General features: G+C 35.5%; 1 protein-coding gene and 1 non-coding gene across 2 annotated transcripts; both read right to left on the minus strand.

Annotated features, from left to right (window-relative positions):
* Positions 1 to 234: 234 nt before the first annotated feature.
* LOC143612605 (uncharacterized) lies at positions 235 to 8,467 on the minus strand. The gene is made up of 5 exons (XM_077086551.1): positions 8,462 to 8,467; positions 2,264 to 2,317; positions 859 to 882; positions 732 to 774; positions 235 to 567 (listed from the first exon to the last, which is right to left on the minus strand). The coding sequence occupies exons 1-5, from the start codon at positions 8,465 to 8,467 to the stop codon at positions 413 to 415; spliced, it is 282 nt and encodes a 93-aa protein (XP_076942666.1). The 3' UTR covers positions 235 to 412.
* On the minus strand, positions 8,137 to 8,210 carry TRNAV-AAC (transfer RNA valine (anticodon AAC)). The gene has a single exon. It is a non-coding gene; the product is annotated as a tRNA-Val (tRNA).
* Positions 8,468 to 11,876: the final 3,409 nt, after the last annotated feature.

Below are 11,876 nucleotides of genomic sequence, written 5' to 3' on the forward strand. Positions count from 1 at the left end.
TCACTTAGCTTCCACCCCAGCTCCTCAAATTTGACACCTAATACTCTAATAGGCTAATAATACGGTATTAGGTAGAATCAAGAACTAATACACATTTTAAGTCATTTTCTAATACACTTCAATCATATTTTTCTTTTTCCAAAAGGAAGGTATGCATGTATATTAAGAGCAAAAGGCAAAATAATTGAGCCATTTAACAAATGTATAAAAATAAAATGGAAACGGACGGCTAAAAAGGTGTCTGGACCTCAAAACAAGAAGCATTTGTAGACCAGAAAAAGAAGCAAACATCAACAAATTCAAATCAGTTACAGATAAGAGTAGACGGTAGAAAGTAAACGAGTAGCATACGAATCAGATTCATACAAATCTCACTTCATTGATAATATAGCACGGGTTGATAACTGAAAAGCTAAGCGGAACCTTCTTCAGTCTTGGGCTCGATCTTGGCCTCAACGGCTTTCTTTGATGTAGACAAAGGAGAAGGAGAACCTTCTACCCCCATATCTGTTCTAAGGTCATTGATGCTCTGCTCCAGCTCATTTATGCGGTCCCCCATCTCATCAAGTATATTGCAGTTAAGAAAAATCGACAGAAGTAACGGGTTAAACGTTTCAAAAGTTATCCAACTTATATCCAAACACTTAAAAACGTCCTACTTAATTTTAACTTAAAAAATTATACTGTTAGCACAAAAGATAAGAAAAAAGATAATAAAAAAAAAGGGATATTCTTTTGAACAATGGAGTCGGACATTGTCTGAAATCTGTTTTGCTGCAATAACAAGACTTGTCAGGATGAAATAAGAATAATTTTGGGAGAAATAAAGATAGAAGCACAACAATGTTTAAATCTTACCATCTGCTGAAGAAGGGTTTGAACCTGCAAAACAGAGACATGTGATTTAGTGAAAATTGGGCCACTACACAGTTAAATGATATATAGTAACTCATGATCCAACTTAATTATTAATGGATTATAACAGGGCTTTTGTGGACAATTAATCTAATAGATCAGGACCCAAATAGGTTCACTTGACTTTAGTTCAAGACTTTTTTTTCCTTCCAAATTTGCACATTTAACTTTTGTCTAAAGGTGTTACTAAAATTTTCTTCAAGGATAGGATTTTAAAAACCAGGGGCAACCTTGTACATGATTTGTCAAAAAAAAAAAATTTGACAAACAGCAAACTTCACAATGGATATATGATGCCACTATGCCAGATTTAAACATCACCATACTAAGGCTACTTGTTGTGTGGGGCTTTAAACCTCAAGTTAAAGCGCCACAACACTGCCACGTAAGCAATGGGGGCTTTAAGTACACACCCCTTTAATATCAAGTTGTGGTCTAAAGACCCATGAAGCCCCACAACTAGTGGTCTAGTAGGTTAATAGCAACACACTGTTGAATGTAATATCTTTTTCATAACATCAATAATTAAAAATTGTGACCACCTTTTGGTATGGTAAATATTGGAAATAACAAGCTCTTTCAGTTTGACACTCTTTTCCATGTTAGATTATTTTTGTGTTGATCAATCTTTTAAAAATGTGGGCAGTATATGACAAAACCTTTTTAAACAAATCACATTTATAAATATGTCACAAAATCACCACTTTGAAAACTTGTAATAAACTATGGCCATGTTTAAGAAAGTAACACCCAATGGCACATTTTATATATACACTTTTCATATAAAAATTAATTAGAGAAGATAGATTTATCCAAGAAGAAAACGGATGAGAAAAGGAGCGCACATAGTATGAGACTGAGGGAGATGTGCTTAAAAGTGAGGAATAGGATGTTAGTATGTTAGTATTTGGTAAGGTACACGATTTTATATTTAACTTTTAAAAGATCTGACCCAAATACTAGCAAGCCGAAAGTAAAACTGATTCAATGGATCATGTATTTGATCGCTTAAACACTTTCTTAAAAGTTGCTGATTCATATAAATGAAATCAGACTCAAAACTGAACCCATGAAAAGCCTAATAACAAGTCAAAGGTGGAAATACTATGCGCAAAGCAACTCAAAAACAAAAGGAATGTGATGACTTATAGCAAAATCCAGTGTGCGCAGATAAAAAAGGTCACTAGCTTCTACAAAAGTCAACAACATCCATGCTGAATAAAACATAGAGAGATATGACCAACCCACGGCTTACGCTCCAACATTGAATTGCTAATTGCAAATGAATAAAACACCAATAACCCTAAGACAATAGAATATGATGGAAGCAAATGCTCAAGAAACTTACAAACTGTGTCATGTCAGCAGTGCTTTGCTTGGTGTCTCCAGAATCTTGTCTGTCCTGCCAAGAAATGGAATCCAAATGTTTTAAAACAAATAAACATTTTGAATCAAGAGAAATAGTCTCTTAGGCAATGTGTAGTGGGGCGATTTTGGGCAAAATCACCCCAATGTAGCCCTCCACCCCCCCCCCCCAACTTTTTTTATTTTGGGCGATTTTTGGGGGAGGCGACAAATACATGACATCCAACCTTTTTTATTTTATTTTAATATTATGTGTGTGTAATATATACACCCTAAAATGAAAGTCACCCCCCCCCCGGGGGTGTGGCGCCACGTGTCAAAAATCGCCCCCCAATTTAGCCCTCCGCTACACATGGCCTTGTTGAGATAGAAACAAACATGCAATTCACAATCAACTCAAAATCTGGATTTTTTAAGCGACCCAACGAGATCACTGTGAGGTAATAAAGCAGAGTGACTTGAAAACGGAAAACATCACTTGTACAAATCCAAATTGAGAGACTGAGAATAATGTGGTTCTAAATCACTGAAGTTCCCTAATAACCCTAACATCACAGCACATAAACACAATTCAAAACCAATACTTAGGGTTTCTTTGGGAACTAAGCAACTTGTATAAACAATTGAAGTTACTAGTAAAAAAGTTGGGACATTCAATTGGAAGAAAAAGCTTCGGAATACATGAAACCGTAGGGCAGCGTATACTGATAAGTAAGCAAAATCAAAACCTAATAAAACGGATAATCGATTGAGAGAGTAAATCTGCTTACCATATTACTACTGCTACTAGTACTAGCGAGTGATTGTGAATCGGTCGAGTGTTTTCTTGGTGGTCAACTTCTCTCTGGTCGATGACTTTTATTTATCTACCGGAGGATTCGTCTCTAGAGGTGTTCAAAAAAACCGGTTACGGAACCGGTTTGGCCGGTTCAACCGGAAACCGGTTTTTTAAAAACCGGTTTTTTTAAAAACCGGTTTGACCGGTTTACGTAACCGGTTTACGTATCGGTTATACGTTTTGGAGCCAAAACCGGTTTTATAACCGGTTTTTTTTATAACCGGTTTTTTTTAATAACCGGTTATTAAAAAACCGGTTAACCGGTTTTTAAAATAACCGGTTTATTACCGTTATAAAAAAAACCGGTTAACCGGTTTTTTAATAACCGGTTAACCGGTTAAACCGGTTTTCGAACGTTACCAAACGGCTTTATAGCCGTTTTTTTTTTTTTTTTGACCGTTTTTTAGCCGTTTTTTTTTTGTTTTTTTACCATTTTACCCCCACAAACATCTATATATAGTTTAGGTTGGGTATTGGTTAGATCACACTTGATTATACAACTCCAAACGCTCTAAACGTTTATTTCATACGCGATTATACAACTCCAAACGCTCTTCTTTCGTAGTCGTTTATTTCATACTCGAGTATACCACTCTTAATTCGTAGTCGATTATCATGGCCTCCCAAAGTGCTGCTTCATCGGTCAACATGGGTGCCTCGAACACGGGAGAAACCGTCGTTCGGGTCATCCCCACGAAACGAAACCAAGATATTTGGCAACATTTCGACCTATGCGAAATGTCTAACGGAACCCAAAAAGCTAGATGCAAACATTGTTTGAAGTTTTATAACAAAGAAGCAAACTCCAGTTTAAGAGCTCATGTAGAAAAGCCCTCTTGCAAGGTCTTGAAGGACGAATCCGGAAGTAGTTCGCAGCCGGAGATGACGAATCAAGGAACGGTGTTTACGTACGACCTTGAAGCGGTACGTCAACAGTTTGGCAACTTTGTGATTCAACAATCACTTCCTTTCAACCACTTCGACAACCCTCAATTCACGGAGATGATGCAAAAGTATGTTCAACCACGCTACCAACACGTAAGTCGTTCGACCCTTAGAAGAGATTGTCTTAAAGCATGGAAAAACGCTAAATCCGAACTAATTTCATACTTTTCAAACTTACAAACTGGTGTGAACTTAACAACGGATGTGTGGTCGGTACCTAATGGTTCGCCCGACTCATACATTTGTGTGACGGCTCATTGGGTTGACCCCCGGTCGTGGCAAATGATGAAACGAACCGTTGCGTTTCAATTGTTTGATTACCCGCACACGGGTAGAAATATTTTTAAACTCTTGGATAAAGTCATTCGACAATACAAGATTGAAGATAAAATCTTTTCAATATCGTTTGATAACGCGTCCAACAATACGGCCGCGGTTGGCCATTTAAAATTAAAGTATAAACCTATCTGTGATGGAGCGTTTTTTCATAGCCGATGCATTGCACATATTATCAACTTGGCCGTGCAAGATGGGTTAAACGTGATCGAAACGCAAAGAAACAATTTTAAAAGAATGTTACGAGATGTTTTTAGCAACAATTCAACATTTTCAAGATACAAAAAATTTTGTGAAGAAGCTAACTGTCAATGGTTGGGGCCTAATTGGGATTGTCCAACAAGATGGAACTCGACTTGTGAAATGTTTGAGAAAGCCATCCAACAAAAACAATCGTTAATTGCGTTTCATCAAATTTTGTCAAATAGGGGTAAATGTGCACCGTACGATCCTAGAAACTGGTTATTGATTGAGATCGTTACGGAGGTTCTTCAAATTTTTAAATCTTGCACAACTAGTTTATCCGGGGTTTACTATCCAACAAGCCCCATTGCTTTACCAAAAATTGCTGTCATGTGCACAAAGTTGACTGAAATTCATTGTAGGGGTGCACCTTATTTTGATATGGGTGCAAAAATGAAAGAAAAATTTAGAAAATATTTTCAACAACTACCCGCTGTTTTGACCTGTGCGGCTGCGTTAAACCCTTGCATCAATGTTGGTGGTGTTGAAGCTTTAATAGAAAAAATTTGTGATGAGCTAGAGTTAAACGACGATCAAAACCCCCATTATAACCAAACTTTAAAGAATGCTTTCAACACCACCTTGGCAAACATGTATGATGTTTACCTTACAAAACACGGGTCGTCTTCCCAAATTCATGACTCGTTAAGAGCTGTTGCCCAATCCCAATCCCAAACCGACCTTGAAATGGGGATGTACTACATGATTTGGGAAGACGCCGGTAAACGTCAAAGGGTAAACACCCCAAGCAGTGAACTTGGAAGGTATGGTGGTACCAACTTTGTGAAACACATGACTCCGGATGAATTTAGAAGTCTTGATATGCTGGCTTGGTGGAGAGGTAAGGAGGATGAGTTTCCGATCCTCGCCGCCATGGCCAAAGATTTACTAACGGTCCAAGCTTCCACGGTAGCTTCGGAGTCTGCTTTTTCTGTTTCTGGCAGGGTTATATCGATTAGGAGGACTCGACTCACTCCACCAGCTGTAGAGATGTCGATTTGCTACAAGGATTACTTGGACTCTTTAGATAGGGCACAACATCAACGCTCACTCGAGGGGGAAATGGAGTATGAGGCGGCCTTGTATGAAGACGAGGTCAATCAAGGACACACTCAACCAATGACCGATGAAGAAGCCGCGTACGACGATTACCTAAGGAATAGCTCGGGATCGGGTAGCGAAGAAAATGAGTAACAAACATCAACTTGTTAATGTAATCGTGTCTAAGCATTCTTTAATGTTTGTATTTTTGAGTTACGAATATGCGATAACGATTTAATGTTTGTATTTTTAATGTAAAAGCTATAAATGAAAGTTATGTGTTTTTAATCTTCCAAGCAAAGAATGCTAACAACGAAACCCTAAACCCTAAACCCTAAAGCAAAAAAAAAAAAAAAAAAAAAAAAAAAAAAAAAAAAAACCGGTTAACCGGTTAGACCGGTTATTAAAAACCGGTTGTAAAAAAACCGGTTTAATAACCGGTTCTAACCGGTTTCTAAACCGGTCCAAACCGGTTTGGCCGGTTTGAGTTTTCATTGACAAAAACCGGTTAATAACCGGTCCGGTTATTAACCGAACCGGTTTTTTTCTGGATAAAAAAAACCGGTCCGGTTAATAACCGAACCGGTTTTTTCAAAAAAACCGATTTGTGCACCTCTATTCGTCTCCCTATATTTCTGCCAAATGACCATTTTGCCATCCAAATTCAAAATTTGAATTTCCCTATTTTCCTCTTCTTTTTAAGTTTTTTGATTTTTTTTTATCTTGCTACTTTGAAGTTAAAACGGAGTGCTTTCGAAAAGTACGTGGCTCGCAACTCGATTCTAAACCGGCTTGGTTTGATTTCTAAACAGCCCGAGCTTAAGCAAGGGCCGGCTCTGCTTGTGACTTGGTCTTGGTTCGTTTAGATTAAACCCTAAATTTTAATATCTGTATATCATAATAGCATGCCAAAAATAAAAATAATACATATGTTATGTCATTTGATGTTCAAAATATTATGAAAAAAGAACAAAAATAAACATATAATGTAATAAATTCTATAGTTTATAGATTTTATATAAAATGTACGCTAAATTTATATTTGTGTCTTTTGTATACCAAAATCCGTAAAAAAATTAATTAATAAATAAAATAATTAACGGCTTGAGCTTTAAACCAGCCGATTTCGAGCTTGATTTTTTCACTCAAGAAAGTAAATGAGCCAAACTCAAGCTAGATTGTTTAAGTTCAAGCTCTAAAGCTTGAGCACGCCCTGACTCGGCGCGAGTACATCCCATGGTTAAATAATTATCTAATTCCTGTATTTTTTAAAATTATTAAGTGTTTTTAATGTTTATTTTAAAAACTAAAAAAATTGTTTTAAGTAAATATTTTGATGCAAACATATCGGTCCGTTTTAAATTGCAACACTTGTTGTTAAGCTTTCTTGGTTTTTAGTAGGGTTGTGGATCTTTTATGCGAGCAGGCGTCAGAGTGGGCCTTAACGTTTCTCGAGTCCTAAAATGAACTCTGAAACTGAGGCTTTTTTTAGGTTTTAAAAGTTAAAGTCCTAAAGCTCATGTCTCACTCGGCTTATGCTAGAGACGATCCTACAAGAAGCACATAAATATAGTTGTTTCATTATGGGCCTTATTGTGGTAGAAACTAGCCCATTATTCTTATTGTTAGGTCTGGAACCATTGGGACTAATTGCTAACGAATATTGATTGATACTAAAGCCACAATTCAATCCAATAAATATATAAAACCACGAAAGTAGCCTGCTTGATCACCTATTTTGAACAATCTAGCCATTTCCTCTTTTATTTTATTTGGATTATCATTTTTGACGTTTATATTTTAAAGAAAGCCAACGGCTAGACGAGGTTATGTACGTTTTGGTTAATCAGTCAATTAATAGGAATATGAAATTATTCCTATTAATAAAGTCACGCGTTCGATCCAACACCAATGTAATGGGAAACTAACGAATAACCTACTTAATCACATCTTTTATATAACCTCGTTTGTTTATTTTTAAATTATCATTTTGATTTTTCAATTTCGAGTGAAAGCAATACTTAAACAACACATAGTGGTACTTTTGAGTTGGCCAAAGATACCACTTGATCGGATGATCTTATCAAGAAACATAACATAAGGCGATCGGTTTGCGTCTTGTGACACAAAAGTACATTTTAGACCTGAAATATTTTGGGTGTTTAAGTGTAAAAGTATATTTTTATGAAACACATATTCATTAACTATAATCTTTTATAACATGTATTAATTTCTTTTTTTAGGAAATAAAAACTCATTATGGTTACAATTAAAAAGCTTACGAATTAATGAAATGCATAAATTGTGATTACATACGAATTGATGATAGCAAAAGCCAAAAGGTGATTACATATTTGCCATTTCCTAGGTAAATAATTTAAAAACTGCAAACTATATTCCTGTAACAAAAGTTAAAAACGAAATATACTCCTGTAACAAAAGCTAAAACTAAATGGCTTCGCCCGGGTTCGAACCGGAGACCTTCAGTGTGTTAGACTGACGTGATAACCAACTACACCACGAAACCTTGATGCTTTTGTTGACTTAATAAATAATTTAATGTATTATCACTCTTCCTGTTGCACACACATTCTATATCTTAGCGTTTACATACGATTTTTGTTACTCCCTACATACTCATATGCACGCGAGCACACAAAAAATGATAAAGTTGTGTCGACCTCCCGATTATATAGCCATGGTGCTAAAAACAAGTTTGAGATCGACTTTGTAGCTTGGTCAAAAGATGAAATGTATGGGTGACGCGTGATAATATACTCTCATGATCATTCTTTCTATTTTGTCAGCATGGTTTGTTGAAGCCGGGAACTTCCACGTGTTGATAGGTCCACAGATGCTGCACGAGTGAACAGCTCCACGGAACCGGTTCGAGTGATAAAAGATTGGTGCACGCTAAAATCATCTGATGTCCCTCTTAACCCATGTAAGCCTTTACATGGAGAGTTGTCGTGAACAAGCAACGATGCACAAGGACGTGAATATTTTGGTAGTGGGACAATGGGGGGTTATCAACTCAATTGTGCTGAATCATGGGTTTAAATGGCTACTTTGCATATCATTTGAGAGCGTCTGAATGACCAATATGCAGAACGCAATGACACAAAATTGAAACCAAGTTTCTCTTTTTTAGACTAGAAACCAGCACCAAAACGCAATTGATAGATTTTGATTAAAAACCTAGCACAATCATAAAGCCTTGCATTGTCATTTGTCACGCTAAATAAAAAATACCATAATTTTTAAGTAAAAAAGGAAAAAGATAAACTATAGTACAACACACACCAAAATCTTATCTCTAAATTATAATTATAATAATTATGCTTCCTTCAAACAATACTACTGACGTCACCAATGCCGGTTCCTCCGATCATCCACCGGTAGCAGCAGCTTCAGCTTCATCGTCCGTGCAGTGCACCATATGCATTGAGCCTGTCATCGATGAAGGTGACAGGTCCGTCGCAAGGCTTTCATGCGGACATAAATTCCATCTAGGTAGTTTCAGTTTCTGATCGTTGTTTAGTTTTGATCTGTGTTGTGAATTGATCGTAATGCGGCTCGGTTTAGTTTTGATCTGTGTTGTTTGTGGTTAACTGAAGGTTTGTATGTTTGGTGATTGTCTGATTGGTTTTTTTTTTTTTAAATTAAATTGGTTAAGAGGAATTAGGTTTATTTTCTTAGTTTTGATACGTTTTATAAAATTGGGAAATCAGACTTATATTGATGGATTTATTTATAAATGAAGTGATTAATATTAACTAAATATGTTTCATAATTTGTGTTATGTGTTTAGTTGATAATTGAATGTTTTAATTTGATGTATTTGTTTGATGATTGATTATAAAAATTTAATTAAATTGGAAAAGATGAATTAGGTTCTCTTTTTTTTCTTTTTTTTTCTTTTTCCTTTTTAAGAGGAATTAGGTTTACTTTCCTGATTGATAACAAAATTTGATAAAAAAAAATTGGAAAAATTAGACTAACATTAATGGATTTATAGAAATATGAATGAAGTAAAATGTATTTTCTAGTTTAATTATTGTAGTTTATAGTAAGTAATTTCGTTGTAGTTTATTTACGAATGCAGTGATTAATATTTTATGTTTTATAATTTGTGTTAGAGATAGTGTTTTACTGATTAGTGTTGGTGAATTAGATGTTTTAGTTTGATGTGTTTGTTTGATGATTGATTATAAAATATGTTTTGAAACACAATTGAATTTGAATAGTGGAACTAGGTTATAAAAATATCTTTTATCACATAAATTTTTTTTTTTTAACGTAAAATTTCTTACTTCGCGGGACTTGATTGATAACAGAATTTAAAAAAACTTGGAGAAATCAAATTAACATTCATTGATTTATAGAAATCTAAAACTTAGAAATATGTACTTATTAATTTCATTGTACTTTATTTACATATGAAGTGATTATTATTGACTAAATGTTTTCTATAATCTAACTTGCTGATGATGTGCAGATTGCATCGGCTCTGCCTTTAATTCAAAAGGGGCGATGCAATGCCCGAACTGTCGAAGGATCGAACGCGGCAGATGGCTGTATGCAAACGGTTCGGTAGGGGCAAACACTCAGGTGTGAAACTGGGTGACGGTGCCACATAATGTGGTTTATTATAGGGAGGTGAGCACTTCACATATTCTCATTACATAGTTTGATTGATAAATGATGCCCATTAGTTGTACCATTTTTCAGCCCACAACTCAATGGCGCCCGTATGGTGGGTTTAACGGTCATCCATCACTCGAGTAAGACAACTTTATACACCGTTGTAGTTAAATATTCGTGCGCACGTGTGTGTTGGGGTGGGAGGAGTCATTAACCCTAAATAACATTTTCCTAACCAAAAGATACTAAAATTTGAGGCACGCACTTGCCACATTGCTATAAATACATGCACACAAAAGGCAACGAATCTGTTGCTGATGTGGAAATTGTTTAGGGTTTCGGTTTACTCTTATTGTAGAGTGATTAAAGTTGAAACAAAGAATACTATAAGAAAAAAGTTATATTTTGCAGCGTGTCGCCTCATGACTTAATTTTGTGCTGGCTTTAAAATGGTATGCCGATTAATGGAGGCTTTACGAATTCGATGTTAAAAATCAAAACATATTAGCTACTGTTTTGAAGTTAAAGGATATATGATAGTATGCCACCACAAGTTCAAGTTGAGAATTGACAAAACTCAGCACTTTGCATGGAAATCTTTACATTTAAAAAAATGAAAATAAACAGCCATCTATATTATCTTACCATATTAAAATAATATATAAAATTATAATTTCCAACAGAAAAAGGCTCTTAAAACTTAAGAAAAGATTAATTAACTTAGTACCCGATTCACATTGTTATTTCCATCCTTAAGCATGGTTATTTTTTATCTGATACGGTACTGGCTACTACAGTTATCTGTTTTTAATTTTTCTTTACAACCTCTATATATCTAGTGTCTGAGCTTTCCATATTTGCATTTATTTTCAGGGAAATGGCCACTTTGTCAAATCCAGTTACTCCCTTTGTGGGTAACTATGTTTACGTTCCTGACCACGCACTTGCAGCCGCACAAGCTCATGCGCGCTCTTACAGTGCCAATTCTAACTATCACCATCCCTCAAATGTCCATGCTGCCACAAGTAATTATATTCTTTCAACTTACATATACTGTCATTTCATTCCTTACAATGCAAACAAATATTTTACTGACCATGTCATTTAGATTCCAGGTACTCCTCTTGCCAGATCAGCTCATGTTTGGCCTCAAGTCCCTCAATCCACTTACTATAACACCCCGAGGTAACCTCCTCCTCTTAACTTGTATCATAAGCACACGCTAAGTGTGTTTCTATATGTCCGTTTACGTCTTTAAGATTATAACTAAAAATGCATAATTTTTTGTATAGTTTTGTCATGCCTGCTTCAGATTAATTCTTGGTCCCGGTCAAAATGGGTTGGGTTAATCCAAAATGCGTTTTGTTCATAATTTTGTTTTGTTTTTATTACGAAAAACTGTTAGGTTTCAAACCGTGGTTGTTTGAAAAAAAAAAACAATTTAAGGCGACCGCAATCATGTATTGCCCCATTTGACCTGTTTCTTTTATTATGTCATATTTTTCATTAAAGCACTGCCTTTTTTGCGCATATTTTAATTTTTTATTTA

Source organism: Bidens hawaiensis, unplaced genomic scaffold (assembly GCF_021521415.1).
Source record: "Bidens hawaiensis isolate Kalapana, Puna unplaced genomic scaffold, B.hawaiensis_p1.1 tig00035059_1, whole genome shotgun sequence".
Lineage (NCBI taxonomy): Eukaryota > Viridiplantae > Streptophyta > Magnoliopsida > Asterales > Asteraceae > Bidens > Bidens hawaiensis.